At 29.3% G+C, this 19,643-nt stretch overlaps 1 protein-coding gene across 2 annotated transcripts; it reads right to left on the bottom strand.

The window, feature by feature from the left end:
* Positions 1-1,539: 1,539 nt before the first annotated feature.
* Positions 1,540-18,641, bottom strand: LOC129907184 (tumor protein D52). Of its 2 annotated transcripts, XM_055983279.1 has the most exons (6): positions 17,587-18,592; positions 6,912-7,033; positions 6,691-6,851; positions 6,413-6,472; positions 1,929-2,091; positions 1,540-1,672 (listed from the first exon to the last, which is right to left on the bottom strand). In XM_055983279.1, exons 1-6 carry the CDS (start codon positions 18,176-18,178, stop codon positions 1,559-1,561), a joined length of 1,212 nt encoding a protein of 403 aa, XP_055839254.1. In that variant the 5' UTR covers positions 18,179-18,592; the 3' UTR covers positions 1,540-1,558. The 2 variants fall into 2 exon arrangements, with proteins under 2 accessions (XP_055839254.1, XP_055839255.1); XM_055983280.1 differs by lacking the exon at positions 6,413-6,472 and having other exon boundaries at positions 17,587-18,641.
* Between the last annotated feature and the right edge of the window lie 1,002 nt (positions 18,642-19,643).

Here is a 19,643-nt window from a genome sequence, read left to right as displayed (position 1 = left end):
ACAACTTCTCCAAAGTACAAATAAAGATAGTCCAATATAGTATTTTTATTTATACTTTATTTGTTTTTTTTTTTTTGTTTTTATTATGAATGAAAATATTTTTGTTTTAAAAATGTAACATCATATAGGCAAAAAAATATATTTATATATTTTTTTTAAATATAATATTATTATTATTTATCATGAATAATTGTTTTTTTTTTTTATTTTATTTAAAATTAATACAAATAAAAAAATGGTGTGTCACATAATTTACTCTTTATCTTTTTTTTTTGTTAATTATTACAAATACATTCAGAGGCGAGAAAAAATTTTTAATAAATCGATGAATTTCGGTTTTTATTTTTATTTCATTTTATTTTAAGTAATAAAAGCCTATTAAATTTTTCATTGTTTTCAAATTGTGTGCATTTTTTTTTTGTATAAATTTATGAAAAAAATAAAATTCAATCAAAAAAGTCTAATTGAAAATGGACAATATTATGTTTTTTTTTTACGATTTTGATTAAGTTTTTTTTAAATTTTTGTTTATTATTTATTTATTCATACATTCACAATATCAAAGGAAAGGGCAAGTAATGATGCTTAAATAATTTTCTTTTTTACTTAATTGACCAAATAAATGAAAATAAAAACATACGTTTGTTTTTTATAAAAAAAAAGAAAAAAAAAATAGTAAGTAAGTAATAAAAAATGCAAGTACATAATATTTTTATTTTTGTTTTTAATTTCATCTTGATTACAAGAAACTAACACAAGCTAACACAGATTTCTAATTTTCCCTTTTAATGTCACAGAATAGAATATATAGAATGCCGTCTTCTTCTTCTCATCTTCATCTTCTTCATCATCATCAGCATCATCTTGATCGTCATCATCATTGTTGGTGAGTCGATTTTTCTTTTTTTTTTTTTTGTAATTAATTTGATGAACTCCTCATCGGATTTTTATATAATTTTTTATTTACAACTTTATTTTTGTTTTTATTTTATAAAGCATTACATCTTTTCAATTAGTAGCCAACAATTTGAAACATTTATATTTTTATTTTATTTTGAAGCTATAAGTTACACACATATTTCAAGAACTAACATTTATTGTTTTCATTTTTTGTATTTAATTTTTAGCTGGTATAGGTTAGGTAATACATTCATAATAGTTTTTTTTTATTAATTAAAATTCCTTTTAAACTGAAGCAATGGAAAATAAAAATTAAAAAAAAAAAACAAAATCGTATGAAATGAAAACAAACAAAAAATTAAGTTTAAAAAAATAAGAAATATTACATTCTTCAAATCGCCGTTATCACTTTTAGCAATATTTTGTTGTTGTTATGTTTATATATTTTATTATAATAATTAATGTTTTTAAAGAATAATTTATTGTTCTTGAGAATATATAAGGGACATGGTTGTTGGTTGGTTTGTTGATTTTGATTGGTTGGTTGGTGCTAATTATATTATTGGTGTTGTTGTTTTTTAAATCTTTTTTTTTAAAGATTTTTTGTTGTAGTTGTTGTTGTTGGTAGGTTGTAGTTTATTTTTTTTTAATTTAAATTTTATTGTTTTCCTTGTGAATCTGTAGGTGAGTTCAATCCCGATGATGTGTTATTGTCGTGTAAGGCATCGTTGAAACTTGCAATCGAACCCGATCGGGATGTTGTTACTTTTGTCTAAAATTAACAGTGATTTGTTTGAGTTTGAGTTGTATAATATTTTTAAAAAATATACAAAAAAGTTTGTTTTTTTTTTTTTTGAAAATAAAATTACAAAAAGAAATAAAAATAAAAATATGTAACAATTTTTTAATTTTTTTTTTATTATTACATCAAATTGTAGATAAAATTAAATTTTGATTGATGCCGCTGTCAGATTGATTTTTTCAATTTTTATAATTTTTTTTTCTTTCGGTGTATTTAATAGACTTACTTTGACATTGCCATAGGCCGAACCTACACGTTCTTCAATCGAACGCATCGATTCGGAATTCTTCATTTGGGACAATTTGGATGTAATGCCACTTGTGATGTCACCAAATATAGATGTTGTCTTCTCGGCTGTTGATTTAAATACAGACTCTGTGCGTTGGTAGCTATATAGATTTTGGTAAGAGAATAGAGTATAATTTTGTTTATAATAATTATTTAATAATACATTTAAGACAAAAACACCATTTTTTAATTAGTGGGATGCGATATTTTTTTACATCGATGGACATCTCTCTGGAAGGTTTTTTTTTTTTAATACGACATTTATAGCACTCTATAGAACACCAAGCGGGATAATACATAGAACGTTAATATTATATCGTTTATTGAAAGGAACACCGTCATATCTTAAATAATTTCAACTTCAATAGAAAGTATCATTAATGTCTTAAGAAGTGTAAGTAATAATCTAAAGCCTGGATTCGTATCACCGCACACGATTACGATCATACGTTAACGTTTTGACTATTTCTCTCTCTATTTAATCAAAACAAAAAGATAGAGACACATAGCAACCATACGATAACGAACGTATGCCGTAGTTCGACCCCTGAACTACATCAAAACACAAAGTCAGAAAAGTACAAAAAAGTAAACACGATGTTTTTTCTTGTTCCCTCTAGTAACTTATTTGTATATCTCTCTTTCATTTTTAAAAAGTATTCGAGTCAAAAAGCTTGAACATGACCAAGCTTTCAATTTTCACAAAGTTTCAAAAACAAATACACTCAAACAATATATTATATCCTTTCCGTAAGGTAGTTCTGCGATCACATAGTTCCTGTCATTTTCGAAGAAAAGCTCTTTTGACAAATAAATATTTTTTTTCAAATACAGTCGATACCCTCTAAGTCGAACTTCATTCAGGTCGAATTTCCCTCTAAAGCCTGAACTACATCAAAACACAAAGTCGAAAAAGTACAAAAAAGTAAACACAATGTTTTTTCTTCTTCCCCCTAGTAGCTTGTTTGTATATCTCTCTTTCATTTTAAAAAAGTATTCTATTCAAAAAGCTTGAACAAGAACAAGCTTTCAATTTTCACAAAGTTTTAAAAACAAATACACTCAAACAATATTTTATATCCTTTCCGTAAGGTAGCTCTTCGATCACATAGTTCCTGTCATTTTGCGAAAAAAAAGCTCTTTTGACAAACAATTAAAATTTCAAATACAGTCGATTCCCTATAAGTCGTACTTCCTTTAGGTCAAATTTTCCTCTAACTCAAATTTTTTACCGTTTTTAATAAAACCGCCTGCAGCAAAAAGATTAAATAGATTCCTCTTAGTCGAATTTCCCTCTAACTCGACCCAATTTTCGGTCCTGTGACAATTCGACTTAGATGGAGTCGACTGTAATTTGATTATTTTTTCAATTTTTTTTTTATTTGAAATTTCAAAACTTCAAAAACAAAAGAGCTTTTTTAGTTAATTTTTTTCCAATAGATGTCAGGTAAATATACATGTGATTTTTATATTTTGAGCTTTGTTTACTTTTTCGTACTTTTTTGACTTTGTGTTTTGATGTAGTTCAGGCTTAAATCGAACTTTTTCACCATTTTTAATGAAACCGCCTGCAGCAAAAAGGTTGAATAGATGCCTCTTACTCGAATTTCCTATAAACTCGAACCAATTTTCGTGTCCTGTGAAAATTCGACTTCGATAGAGTCGACTGTATTTTGTTTACTTTTCCAAATTTTTTTTTATTTGAAATTTAAAACTTCAAAAAACAAAAGAGCTTTTTTAGTTATTTTTTTTTTCCAATAGATGTCAGGTAAATATACATGTGATTTCTATATTTTGAGCTTTGTGTACTTTTTTGTACTTTTTCGACTTTGTGTTTTGATGTAGTTCAGGCTTAAGAGACAAATTGTATAATTTTGAACCAATTGTTTTTAATTTATGACTGTATTCCATTTAATTAACGATATTTGAAGCAAAGTTACACGCAGTTGTCGAATTATTCTTAGTAAAGCGTTACTTTCCTTGTGAGTTTGGTATTTGTTAGACGAAACTTAGCATATCTAATGAATATCACTGGTTTTTTGAAAACATACATATCGCGTATTGAGAAAGATAATGTTACAACTTTTTCAGGAGAAGTGAAATAAGAAATCATAGAATTTTACCTTCCGAAATCGATTATCGACTTAATTCAAAGTCGACACTTTTTGATTTGTGTGACTATCTTTCTCAACGTGCGATTATGTTATTTTGTTTATGTGCAAACAAAAAAAAATAAAGTTTTAGTGTAATTAAAGTGGTGAGATGTATTAAAATTGAGTCTTATAGTTTTTAAGTTAAGCTTAAGGTACCTATGTAAGTGAGTCAAAGGGCTATAATGATTGATAATTCCCTTGAATAGTACTTTGAAATTTGTTTAAATATAACAGAACAACCATAATTTAGAGTTTGTGTGCATCACAATTTTGTTCCATTTATGAGGCCTGCTGGTGGTTTTGCATTTTCCTTGTACCAGACGTTTTTTGGTCTACTTTGTGGTCGTCAGGTGAATATATATTCCATTAAAAGCAAAGATTCATTTCAATGATAGTTGAGGAATAGAGGAGAAGTTGAAAAGTTTGAATCAAAATATTGCTTTATCAAATCTCTTGAATTGTTTTTATGTAAACTTGCGGGTAAAATAATTTGAGAGTTCGTAATAAATCGATGTGTCGTATTTTCAGTTAGATATAACAAGAAAGCGTTTACTCAGCCCAGCTTATTTTTGACTTTTTTTTATATATAGCCCTTTTGGCTTTCAGTCTAACGAAGTTGACGTTTTCTTTTTTTTTTTTAAAGCCCTTTTGGTATAACGATAGGAAAACGCTGTACCTGCATGCTGTGAGAAGTATTACCATGGGCTACCAAAAGGTAGTGAAGGAGTTTCAAGTAACGAAAAGTTCATTGAAACCACTTGTGAAATAATCTGATGAATCTTAAGCTGCTCCTGCTGAGCTTATTCAAAGTGCCATTACTTTTCTGTCGAGAAAAGCAGAAAGTTCTGGGTTATAAAACTATCTGCCAGCTTATGGGCTGAAACAGAATCTTGCTGGAATGTTCATTTCTTGTTTGCAAACATTGTTTGGTTAAGAGGCTCAACAACGCTCTCTAAAACAGTTTTCAAAGCTTTCGACCCATTTTTCACAAAAAATCGAGGTTAGTACGCCATCATAACTCAATCCTTTGATGGCTTTCGGAGTCCTCACAGATCGTGAAAGACAGTGCCTTTTACGGTACTCCACCAGCATCGTTGAATAATTTAACAGAACCATAAAAAAAAAAAGAAATTATTTCAAGCGGCCTTTTGGCATAAATTATACTTATATAGGCCGATTACAACAGCCCGACTCTTTATTGTTGTAAAAGATTAAAATCAAAAACCTTTTCGCGACAACGGGTTAATAACGTGTAAAATTGAATCAGCTCTTGACTTTAAACGATTGCATTTAAAATTGTATCAATATTTTGACTAGACTAGGTAGCAAGAGGAGCAATAGCTCGGGAATCAAAATATAATGCTAAAAAAAGTAATAATACTCGTTAGACAGGGATGTGATATTAAGACTACCTAAAAGAAAAAAAAAGACATAAAACTTCAAGAAAATCAAATTCAACCTATTAAAAAAAAATAATTTCTCTTTTTAAAGTGAATATTATGTAGTGTAGGCACCTCCAAAAAATTAGAATGGAGTAAAATAGAAAACACCCACGTATAAAAGTATTTTCAACAAACTAAACGTTTCTACTTTTGACTAGCTGGAAAGAGTTGTTGTTTAAGAATCAAATTGACTTTTCACTTGAATACTAACTTTCGTGAATAAGGTTGGTTTCTTTAGTCATTGATAAATATTCAACTTAAAACACTTTAGAAAGCTTTACTACGTCACCATTCAGTATAACAAGCACAATGTGCATTTTATCAAATCCAGCGAAACAGCATCGCAATTTTTGTGTGTAATTGAAGAATTAAAGTCTTCGAGATAAAACTAACATCTGGTCTGGAAAAAACAAATCAGCTGAAGAAATTACAGCAACCAACTATCCAAACTGTATAAAGCGATGCGATGCGCCTTGAGTTGAATACGAAATAAACTTTTTAACACATTTCAGAACAGAACGATATGAGTTTAGAATTGCGTGTTTTACATATTTAAATTTCAACAAATTTATAAACAACACAATAAGACAAATTAAATAAACGTTGTTACACAAAAGCTCGTGCATTCGTGTTAGTATTTGAATAATTAATATATTTGTCATTAGTAAAAGTGGAAATGTTAAAACCCATTATAATTTTTTTAGTAGATTATTAAAATAAAGGAAAACAAATAAAACTTATTTGTGAGTAGTGGTAGTAGTTGTGCGTTTAAAAACGACACTTAGAATTCTGTTTTGTGTTTTGTTTTTTAAAATTTTGTTACTTACAGTGGAGCATCATGAACAGCTTTAGCAATGTCTCCCACATTTTTCTCAACAGTTTGGTAACTTAAAATGATTTTATGTAATAAATAAATAAATTAAATTAAAAATCAAAATTAAAACATAAACATTAACATTAATAAATAAAAAGACATACAAATAAGTAACGGTGCATGATTAAATAATAATCTACAATATTACACAAGTGTTACAATGACAATTTTTTTTTTTTTTTTAGCTAAACAATAAATTAATACATATTTTTTATTTTCATTTATACTTACACAGAACTTTCTTTAACCGATTTAATTCCTGAGTTCATGTCATCAGTAAGTTCTTTCCACACGGTAATACCCAATTTACGTTTAAGATCTGAAGCAAGTCTACTCTTTGATGCTAACACTGTACGAAGAGTGTTAATTTCTTCTTCGACTTGAGCGAGTTCCTTTGAAATGAAATTGAAAATTGAGAAAAGGAATACAAATATAAATTACAACCACTGTACCTGAGTCCATTGAGCTCTTTGCTGTTCTTGTTCTTCAACTGTAAGAGCAGCAAATTCCGCGGCAATATCTGCTGATGCAACAGATGCTGGAGAAGCTGGCTCTGACATTTTCTGTGTATTATCTGTAATCAGAAAATATTACATTAAGAAATAAAATACTTATATTTTTGTTTTATATCTAAAGACTATATCGTCGCTATTAAAAGAAGGCTTTAAAAATGGAAGCAATTTAAAATAATCTCTTCCATCTAATACATCTAGTTCTGGAAGGAAATCTTTTGTCTAACATTTTGATGGTAATGATGAAAACCAAGAATGAAAAATTTCAGGAATAACACCTTTCTTACAAATGAGGCGTTCAGAATAATAAAGGGTGAAGTCCACTTCTCTATACATAAGTCGGATTTTTAAAGGTCTTTAAAATTAAGGGTTTTGTTCTATATAAAATAATATACAAGAAAGAAATCTGTGAAACCTTTATTTCGAAAGTTCCTTTAGTTCTTGAGAAAAGGCTTTTCAAAGTTCAAAATAATGCACAAATTTCAAATGGACTTAACCCATTATTACTCTGAACACCTCATATATCAATCAGGTCTTTCTCCTAGTTGTGCTAATTTAAGAGGTTCGGTGCACCCTGTACAGTCTTGGCCATTTTTTTACCGGCAGATAATTAGGAACAGTATTTCTCCCTCTTCGAAAATTCTTAAAAACGTTCAAGTTTCGAAAATTGTGGTCAAATTCATATTAAGTTTGAAGTATTCCCGGTTTATTTTTTTCGTATCGAAAACATTTAATTTGAAGCCAGTTAAGAACGAGAATTCTAATTCATTTTTAAAAGGTTATTAAGATTCATATAGAAAATTCAAGTCGTCTTTACTCGCTGATAAACTTATAATTTGTATTAATCTATTTACATTTGACCGCTTTTTTCTTACATTTACATCACAAGTCATTTTTCAAATTTAAAAATGTTGTTTTGAAGACAAGAAAAATGCACTAAGTCTCATTAATGCTTTCTCTTGGTATAAACTGGTACTGATTTAATTTTTTTTGCGTTACAGGTAAAAAGCACTAAGTCAACTTAGTGCGTTGTGCCTGTATTAAAGTTATTTTTTCTGACTTCGTGCAAAAATATACCTCAAATAATTCATAAAGTACGCCAAATATTTCTTAGTGTGGTATTTTACTAGATCGATATCATCATTCTGAACCGTTTTGCATTTAAATCTAAAAATCCTTAAAATATGACTTAGTGCGTTTTGGCAGCATAGCGACGATATAGTTATCAATTAGGTAACAAATTTTAACAACGTTTGGAAGAATTGAATTTCTTAATTTTCGTAACAAATAAAGCGTTCATGGCAAATTCTACTACCGTATCATAGTTTGCAATGTAGTTTTTGGTTTCAAATAAAGCGTTCATTGCAATTTCTACTAACGTATTATAGTTTGCAAAGTAGTTTTTGGTTTCATGAAATTTATTTTATAAAATTAACTGTTGTTGAGTTATTTGGTGAAACGTACTTTGCTGCATCTTTAATACAAAACCGCGGACCAAACGCACATTTGATGTCGAAACAAATCAAAAACAATGACAAATTAGTAAATAATTCACATCTTGGGGTAGAGAAAAATTGTTCTTTAACTGAACTGCTTAAATAAATATCGAACAAAATATTCAATTTTAACAAAGTTAAATTTAAATAGACCAAAATTTAGAACATGACTACACAGGGTTTTAGACTCTAATTAAAAGAATTTTCCATTTTAACTTAAGAACTTTAGAATGCACCCGAGGGATTTAATTAATATATCACAACAACGAAGAAATTATAGGACAGCATTCTGTCAAGATGAAAAATATGACTCATTTTCTAGTGACCTTTTACCACAGGTCACTATAAAATGAGTTTGGGTTACTTGACAAGTAGCCAAGCTTTTGTACACAATTGCATACAATGTTTTTGTTTGGTTACTTCGCAAATGCCATAAATCTTTATAATCTGACTGAAAATTATTTGATAATTTATTTAATTGAGTGTTTCATGATTTTGCCTATCTAATCAGTTTTATCATTAAGTTGTACGGGGAAAGGTTAGAAAAAAAGGGAGGCGTCAACGGTCAAGAAATGCGGCCTTTTGAAGTAATCTTGACAATGTTTTAATCAATTATTTTTAAAAAAGTGAAATAAAAAAAAAATACTACAACGGATTTTAACTGAAGTTGAAAGAAAAACTTAAATTTAATTTAATTAATTAGTTACCATTTACCAAAATCTCCGTTAGCACCGTGATTTTGGTATCAAATCAATAACGATTTTTTAAACTGTTTGGAAATATTAAACTGCTGATTCGTGAGGAATCTGCAATTCGGTCATTCCAAATTAACATTTTGACGCTTGGAGTCCTTACCACTTGGATAGTCTCAACCATAGTACTCTTAAAAATCATGTCTTTTTTGCACTTTTTAGATGCGAACAGATTGTAATTCTAACTAAGCAGCAAGTAGACACTAGTGTGTCAAGGATGTAGACAACAACAGGATAGGCCCATCACCCCATTTATTATAGCTAAAACGAAAGTTATTTGATAATTTTTTTGAACAAAAACAGTTTTTTTTTAGTATTTTACGAAGTTGAACAAATAATTTTAAGGCTTCTAGCGCCCTCTATTTACTTAGAATTTTATCAGAAATACGACTTTTTAAAGAAGTTTCTTTAAACTTTGGCTTTCTTTCCTCGTTTTTATGGAAACGGGGGGTATCCTTCTAAAAATAATTTGCACGACTTTAACATTATCCTGGCAATAATTTTAAGTCGATTTCAATATGGTTTTTGTAAGTTGACGCCATTACCTTAAAGCTGACAAAAACAAAATTGTTAAAATGTCAAAGCATATGAACTCAAAACCTTTAACATTTTGAGCTAAAAGCTAAAATATTTTTCGTCTCTTTTGACTGCAGTAATTGACTCCAAATTCCTTTCGCCCAACATTAAATTTTTTTTTTTTTCATTTATTATTATTTGGTAGGTACATTTTATTTTTTTTTTTTTTTAGTAGAAATCATCTAGTATGATTTCTAATGCTTTTTCATTAGTATATACCCATTTCATGTATCAAGTGACGGGTGATGCGGAAGTTCGTGAAATATTAAAACATTAGTCACGCAGCTGGTTTAAGTGTTCCTTACAAATTCGTCCTTACGCAACTTAAAGTAGAACAGACTGGCCTTGAAATTCTGATTTTGACTATGCTTCAATTAGTAACCTTTAAGAAAAAAGTCACCGGATGTTGTTCCGATTTTGAATGTTAATAATACCTTACATGAAATACCCTCTAATTACATGGCTTGTAAACTTGACTTGTATTTCTTTCTTCATTAAGTACATATTTTTACTTTTGCATAATCGAACTTTCCAAATTTCAAGAAATCAAATAAAACTACATACTAACAACTTCCTTGTTAACAACACATTATTTTTTATATAAATATTATTATTTTAAATGTAATTTAATCATGTTTACTTACAATCTTCATTTTTGTTGCACAGCGCGGCATAGAAAAGAAATAGAAAAATAAAACAGTTTTGTTAATGACTTTGGCGAGTAAGAAAAAAATTTATAATTACGAATTATTTCCATGCAATAATACAATTATATATGTATGTATTACCAAAAGGGGGTAAAACAAACGTGCAGATAAATTAGGAACGTGCCACAAAAAAAACAATAGTATAATGGATATGGAGACTTTCTCCATTCAAAATCGAAATCAATTCAAGAATTACCAAGACCCAGAGTTGAGTTAATTATGGTGATGGTGATTTTGATGATGATGATTCAGCAAACAAAAATGGCTCAGTGATTGGTTCACAAGTTTATCCAAGTTTATATGAGAAAAAGAGTGCTTTCAAATTAAGTTCCATCGCTAATGTGGGTTATATTTGCAAAGGAATTCGAAATGAGTAATCTCTTAATTGAAAATGCATTAAATGAAGCTTAGGTTTAAAATGGACTGGGATAGTATAGAACAGAAAGTACTTTCAAGTGCTTGGGCGCCCATCTGATTGCAAACTTTACTACACTGAAAGAATTTTGTTTTTAATTCATAAAAGCAAATGACTGTCTTCCAAACTGTGAGAGTTTCTACATATCAAAAAAAAATTTTTTATAACTTTAAACAAATTGCTAGTACTTTTGATAGGTGTGATATCTTAGAGAAATCTCTGTGCAAAATACATGTTTCTACAGATTTTTTGTTTTTTTCAAAATTCTGCTGTTAACAAAATTCTCATATCATAAAAACAGTGGAAGAAGGTTAACCAAAATACAGTCACACTTATGTGAATTTGCACAAAAAATACCGGGATCATTTATTTTTGATCCGAGATCAAATTTCCCAGATCTCGATTTTTAACGAGATTTACACCTACATAATTTGCACATGCACTTTCTTCTAAACGGTTAAGGCAATCAATTTGATGCCATAGACTTTTTGGTAGAATATTTAAGCCCCTACAAGAATACATCTTGTTTTTCGATAATAATGACTTTTCAGTGAATTAGAAAATTCTGAGAATTAAAAAATATTTTTATAATCTTTCAAATTGTTAAATTAATGAAAAAAGTATCCAAGACCTTTTTTGTGGAGCAATCTGTTTCCTACAAGAATATAATATCTTGCCCGTTTGATTATTATAATTTTTCAATTTGTAACAAAATTAAGAACAAAAATCGAATTATTAAAGATTTTCTCGATTTTCGGACCTCAATTATCTTTAAACGGTTAAATAAACGAAAAAAGTGTACAGGCATTTTTAGTAGAGCGTTCAATTTCAATTTTACAAGAATATGTAAATAAATTTGCTAAAAGTCGATTTATAAAAAAAAAATATTTTTTTAGTATAAGATTGATGTAAAAATGGAAAATTGCGAAGCGGAAGACCTTCCCATTAATATAAAGAGCTCATATTTAATGAGTATATTTTAGATATGTCTAGCAATCGATTATTTGGAGTATTGGAGTATAAAATATAAACAATTTATTTATCCAGCTCCTTTAAAATTTTTTAAAAATTTGATGGCCAATTTATCAAAATTTGGCTTAAATTTTAAACTTGGCGATTTAAGGCTCTTTTAAAATTAAGGCATTTTACGAATTAATCCAACACAATGAATAAGGGCAATAAATTTGCTTACATTTTTCGTTTTTCAACGAGCATGAGAGGATCTTAATGTAGGTACTATTAAAATTAAAAGCAAAACTTCTCTAAAATAAAAAAAAAAAGCAAAACCCTTACTCAAAAAAAAAAAATATTATTTTTTTTTATTATTTACACTATAGTGGAGTCAAATTAGCTTTATACCTCGGAATCCAGGGAAAGTCGATGCATCTGAAAAACGAGTATAGGGCTGCATTATAATATTGTCAAATAAGAAAGTTAAAAAAAAAAATTTCACCGCTCTCGATTACAACAGTTTTTATAGACCGTTTACTGTCATTCCGTATGCAAGCGTCAATCGGAATTGCTGTCTCATTTTAGATTTTGATCAAACTTTGTAGGGATGTTCTCTAGGACTGTAAGGAAGCAAATCCATGATGATTTAATTTTAAGTTGCGTGGTTTCCCCGCTACCCGCATTCGAACTTTTTCAGAAGGTCATTTTTATGTTATTATAGCTTTGCGTCTACTAAAGATATCTTTTTGTTTGAAACGCCATTTTAAAGCTTAAGAGTAGTAATTTTTGAATATATATTAAAAAATTACGTAATAATTATCCCTGAATTAAAAATAATTTTTGAAAAACTGGTAATTTTGCTGATTTTTCATGGTTTTTGACTGGCTCCAGAACCTTGGCTATTATATTTAGGAAGCTTATACTTACCAAATATTAAATATAGATGTTTTTCAACAAAATAAATCTAAAATGAACTCGATGGCTGTACTTCTTATGCAAAAATTTTAAGTTCAAAGTTTTGAGTTTTTTGAAAAAATATTTTTTTATACTATGATTTTTTACGATTTGACTAAAGATAGAAACATGAAACTAACAGTGTGTTAAGTTGAAACTTTTAACTTTAAGTCCTCTTAATAAAATTGTGTTATTTTCATATCTTCTTAGTGTAGTGCTTGTTTGAAAATTCGCAAAAATGCTAAAAAGCCAAAAAAACCCTACTTAAGGCTATGATTGCACTATGTTTGACATAAGATAGAAGCATGAAATTAATAGTATATTTAGTTCGTACTCTTAGCTTAACACACTGTAAGTTTCACGTTTCTTCGTTTTGTCAAATCGTAGAAAATGACAGTATAAAAATTAGCTTTTTTAAAATACTCTATACTTTGAACTTAAAATTTTTACATAAGGAGTACAGCCATCGAGTTCATTTTAGATTTATTTTGTTGAAAAACATCTATATTTAATATTTGGTAAGTATAAGCTTCCTAAATATAATAGCCAAGGTTCTGGAGCCAGTCAAAAACCATGAAAAATCAGCAAAATTACCAGTTTTTCAAAAATTATTTTTAATTCAGGGATAATTATTACGTAATTTTTTAATATATATTCAAAAATTACTACTCTTAAGCTTTAAAATGGCGTTTCAAACAAAAAGATATCTTTAGTAGACGCAAAGCTATAATAACATAAAAATGACCTTCTGAAAAAGTTCGAATGCGGGTAGCGGGGAAACCACGCAACTTAAAATTAAATCATCATGGATTTGCTTCCTTACAGTCCTAGAGAACATCCCTACAAAGTTTGATCAAAATCTAAAATGAGACAGCAATTCCGATTGACGCTTGCATACGGAATAACAGTTAATGGTCCATAAAAACTGTTGTAATCGAGAGCGGTGAAATTTTTTTTTTTAACTTTCTTATTTGACCCTTTTATAATGCAGCCCTATACTCGTTTTTTAGATGCATCGACTTTCCCTGGATTCCGAGATTTTACAAATTGTATGTCTAATTTGACTCGACTACTACTGAAAGTGGTTATTTTTGGCTAAAAGATTTTTCAAATTCGGCTCCTAACCTATAAAATATTCTGGCAACACTGGGCCTTAGTACTAAAAAAGGAAGTGAATTTAATAAGTCTATTTTGCAATATTTGGTTCCTATCTTTAAATTCAATTCAATAAATTGTTGTTTATATGAACTATCTCATTAACTTTTTTTTTTTGTAAATCAATTGTACAAAACTTCTTACTAGAATACGTCCTAGTTTATAATTTATGTTCCACTGAAACAAGAGAATAAATTAATGACAACCTTCATTGTAAGGATTTTTCATTTAATTTTAACATTTCCTCTTTTTAGTGTTATTTACACACAATATAAATGCCCATCCCAGGTAAAACACTTAAAGTAATGACAAACATTACCAACTTTTGTCTTGTCTTTCGCATACATATCACGTAAGAACTCTTAATACACTGCTGCCGGTCGCTGTCATTGTCATCGCATATTACTTTTCTTTTCACATAAGCATGCATATGCCTTTGACAGGTCTTTCCGTTCTTGATGAATACAACATGCGTGATATTAAATCAGGATGCGTGAAAAAAAAGGACGGTGACTTCTGAATGTGCATATATTCCATAATGGAAGTAAATTTTGCTGTACAAAACGAAAAAATGAGTCATTTTAACATCCGATTTATATTTAAGAACGGATAAAATTTAAATCCAAGAACATTACACCACTTTACACTTGAAAATTATATTTAAATTAATGTTCACATAAACAAAGGCGAAAGAAAAATCATTTCTCAATTGTGTTCATTCTTTTTTTTTAAGTTGAACTATAATCCTCCTGATTGTACAGCCAATCTTTAAAGAATTTACCTTCAAACAACCCTTCACTTTGAATTTTTTTTTTTTTTTAAGTTCTTTAAGCTTTTCATCCCTTTTTCAAACCTTGTCCTATATTTAATCACAGTTATACAGGATTTATTTTTGAAAAAAAAAGTTAAGAAAAGTCCTTCGTCCTAAACTAACCCTTCTAAAAAGTGTGTAGGAACTTGATGAACTACTTTTAACTTTATAATTGGAGCGTGTGCAAAAAACTAAACTCCCACAAAAAGTAGTTATTTACGCCTTGATGAAAATGTATTATGAACTTACAAATGAACAATCAAAAGAGTAGGCAGGCATACCTGCAAACCATTTGATGGTTTTTATAAGCTTCAATTAAACTCAGATGTGAATTTAATTGAACAAATAAATGCGAGAGAGAAAACTATCAGAGCATTTTTTTGTTTTTCATATCCATTAAGTTTTATTTATTCACTTGTGTAAATATGATGAAATATATCTTTGAAAAAAAAAATGTAACACAAGCAAACTCACAATCAGAAATTGTGTGGCCTTGAAATTAATAAAAAAAAAAAAAAAAACAAAAACAAAAACAAAAGATTCGTGCCATTTAACAAAGCTTTAACTATGAAAACGAATGAAAACAATGAAAATTCTTGTAATTTGTAAAAAGAAAAAGCCACGATTCAATGTTCTCATTCTGATGTTTTTAGATAAACCATTAAAATTGATATCTGCACGTAAATGTGTACATAGTCTTATGTTACATGTATATTACGTTGATGCAGAAAATGAGCACACCAATCAATAAATAAATTATTCCATCCGATTTTTTCTACAATCTACACCGAAAGAACTAAATGGAGAAATCATAGCGTGCAAATTTTGTTAATGCCAGAGTAATGTAAACAGAGTAATGTAAACCATTCCATATTACTCTGAATGGCTGAAAGTCCAAAATTAAAATGATGTATTGATGAATAATTTCAACAAAATAATTTGAAAATAGGATGAAACTTATTATTTTATTCGATATTGTTTATTGAAAGAGCCGAAAACCTTTCGTCCACTTTTTTTTGTAAGGCTTTCCGCAGTGCATTAGAATTGTACTCGTTAAAACATATTATTGTTAATAAAATCAGAAGCCAGATCCAATACCAGAATACAAAATTTCGTCATTACTTTTCAATTTGTGTGAAGAAAATTATCCACATACGCCACAGTGACCGTTCAGTATTCAGTTCTCGTGAAAATAAAACATCAATTCAAAATCGTTTTCATCTAACAACTTAACATTTTACAGCTTCTATTCCATGAGGACAAATTATTTTTATTTTCTGCCAAGTTAAACAATCAAAATTTAAGTCATAAATTGTTAAATCAAATCTAAGAACTTGGTATCCTTTTATATATCTATCATTTTTGTGTCAGACTTGATTGCAACAGATGAGAACTTGACTCATTTATTTAACAGAAAAGTTTTTGTTGAGATGTTACCTTGATATGAATTAAACAATTTTTTTAACATAATTTTTGTTAAAGAAAATCAATTTAAGGTTAGATAATTTTTTTTTAATTTAATTTTTTAGCGGATAACGATTTTAAAATTATCCCTTCTAAAAATGAATCCTGAAAAAAAATCAGGTAGTGTAAAATTTTGGGAACTTAGATACTTTTTTGGTTTTTCTTTGAAGGTTTTGTTTTAATTTATTTTTAGCAACTTTAAAAGCAAGTATTTATAATCCAGCCGGGCATTTATTTTAAAGAATTTATTTTTCTAAATAAAAAAATCAACAATTAGCAAAGATTCTCTTAGATCTAAACCACGCGCTAAGAAGAGGTCAAACCCCAAAAACATTTCCACTTGATTTTAATCTCATTCAATTTAATTTATTTAAAAACTTAAATATACCCTTGCCCTAAAAAATAAAAATAAATACTTCTCAGGTTTACTGAACATCAACAAAAAATACATACATAAGTAAAATATAATATACCCTTTTCCATCATTTCCACTTCATGACTTTATTAGATTTTATGGTAAACCATGCGAGCTACTATACCAAGCAAGATAGGTAAGGGTATAACGAGAGTGTAACGACTAACTTAACGACGACTGACGCACAGTTGTTTATAACTTCCTGTCATATATCACAAACATTTAAATTATATAAATTCTTCATCTTAGGTAGTTAGGGTGAGTTCTCAGTTTAATATCAAGTTGAAATAAAAAAGAAAAGTTTTTAAACTTGTCATACATGAGTGTACCTACTTCCTAGAGCATACTTGGTAGAAGGAAAGAACTAGTAACCCTCATTTGGTAGAATAATTTTGGAAAATAATATTGGAAGACAAAATTTAAACAATGTTCCTTAAGAGTTAAAGAGTCAAGAATTTAAAACAATTTATTGTTTTAAGGGATTTAAGTGCCACACAGTCCATTCCCATTGAAAAATATTGGATATAATTTTTATGAATTTGAATTCAACAACAAAAATTATGGAGTTTTTGCTAGAAAATCAAAACCATTCAAATACCTTTGATAAAAACCATCACTTCTGTCATATTCACAAAGTTCAACAATCTCTTGAAAACAAAAACACAAATCCCCAACTAACAAGCCACCGATTAACAACAAAATTACCATCATTGTTCCCCCTCCTCTCCTTACCGCATTCATAATACCAAAAATAGAAAGGCTAAAATTAAAACCAGCAAAAAGCAGAAAAAAACCATAACAAAGAAAACCAAAAACTTTGCAACTTGCCCAATCAAATGTTCATTTTTCCACAATCCCCCTCTTTATCCCACTTTTGTATAAATCTTATATAAATAATGATTCCATGGAAGCTTATTACCTGACATCAACGTCGTTGTCGTTGTCCCCGTTGCCGTTGTTGGACTACCAATATTTAAAAACTTTTTATAATTCTCACTACCCGAGATTTTGGCCAAATAGGGTTTGGAAAAATCTATAAATGTTACTTTAACATCGCGCATCGTACGCTTAGTAAGGAACTTTAAACGAAATCGCTTGGCAATTGACATTTGATGTGGTTGTGATGCGGTCGTCGTCGTATTGTTGGTAGCACTTTGATGTTTAATACCAAACTCAGCCTCAGCCATTTGATATTCGACCAGACTATCAAAGTCACTATGTGCATCGTAGAAGATCTGGTCTAAGGTGAGATTTCTCAAGTACATTTCAGTCTCTTCGGACCAATCACAGATACTTGCTGCAGAATTACTATTTCCATTGGCATCAATGATGATATTGCTCTGATCATCATAGTCAGTTATTTCATCTAGGGAGGGAGTAAGGCAGTTGTCCAGCTTTGGTATGTATGGATCTTCAATGAATTCCAGAGACACGGGTTCATTGTCGTTGTCATCATCGTCGATGACTGAGTTCGTCGTTGTCGACTTGGTTGTTGGGTAAATCACAGACATTTTTGTTTAGTTTGGTAACGAGAAATGGGCTTTTGGTCACTAGAAAACTGAAATCACATTTTCTAATTGCACTGAATTGTATAAATTAGGAACAAAGACGAAAACATTTCAAGGATAAAATTTAAATTCGAGTATCCATTCGAATGTCATGGAAAAAACCGCCCGCTTCGATTGTTTTTTCTTTCTTTAAAATTATTCGTTCAAAGAAAAAAAACCTACTTTGACTGATTAGTTAGCTCTCTGAAAAGTTTAATGTTACGCGACTACACCGTGAAAAGCAACTAAAAGCAACGAAAGTTGTATGTTAATCGTGTCAGTCAGTCAAGTCTGCCACAGTCGAGTCGGAGCTATAAAGCCAAGCCAACTTCATTACACGTTGCTAAGGTTTTTTTTATTTTGTTGAGTTTGAGTACGTAGCTAAGGTAACTCTTATTCTGGTTATTTTGTTTTTTCTGTTTCCAAGTTTATCTTCTCTTTCTTTCTTTCTCTTCTACGATATCTTACTTGAATGTTGATTCTTTTTTGTTAAACATTTTCTTAACGTTTTTCTTGTTTTCCAAGTCTCTTTTGAACCAGTTTTGTTGAAGTGGTAGAATGGCTATTGGAAGGTTGTGACTTACCAGTTACCTACCAGTGGTAAATTTAAACACGCCAACGAAGTCATAAATCGACAGATGTTGGTATAATGTACAATAATACAAGTGTGTAATTTGAGTAGCATAAATGTTTCAAGTGACAACCGGGGAGACCCTTTTTGTGGTCGTGAATTTGAATTAGAAAAAAAAAGTTATGACGTTAGTTTGGTTAACTTTGAAAGGGCGGCATGATTTATGTTTTTTGTTTAATGAAAGTGTTTAGGTAACAATTATAATGTTACATTAAACTTTGCGGTAAACAACAAAGAGGTCTCACTTTTATTAACTGTTGGTAGTTTGAAGAGTTATATATGTATGTGAACTTTTTCACATTTTAACAGCTTTACACCATAATAGTAATATACAAATTAACGCCCATACAACACATTCCTTGCAAAAATAACATAACATTTTTGGTCATTTGCTAAATACATTAAAAAAAACACTACACATTCCTTTTTTTTAGCTCTATTGAGAAAGCTAACTTTCTCGCAAGGCAGTTTGCTGCCAATTCTACATTACCAGATCCTCCTTTACTTGAGAGCGAAAAAAAACTTTATGGGACGAATTTTCTTTCGTACTCGTTCCATGGAAATAGTTCCCAAAGATCTTGACATACACCAATCCATTGGCCTGGATAACATCGATCCCAGTGTTTTGAACAGGTGTTACCTTCATCTATAATTTCAAAACTAATTTGCATCGGTATATCCTTTTAAACCCTTTTCTTTTCATCTAACGCTCGCATTGTGTAAATTTTAAATTTTTTAAACGTAAAATATGAAATTGTTTTTGTATAATGATGTTCAACTTGTTCCAGTCTTTAGTTT

The sequence above is a fragment of the Episyrphus balteatus genome, chromosome 1 (assembly GCF_945859705.1).
Source record: "Episyrphus balteatus chromosome 1, idEpiBalt1.1, whole genome shotgun sequence".
Classification (NCBI taxonomy): Eukaryota; Metazoa; Arthropoda; class Insecta; order Diptera; family Syrphidae; genus Episyrphus; species Episyrphus balteatus.
Note: the sequence above shows the minus strand (reverse complement) of the source record. Positions and strands in the feature narration are given on the sequence as shown.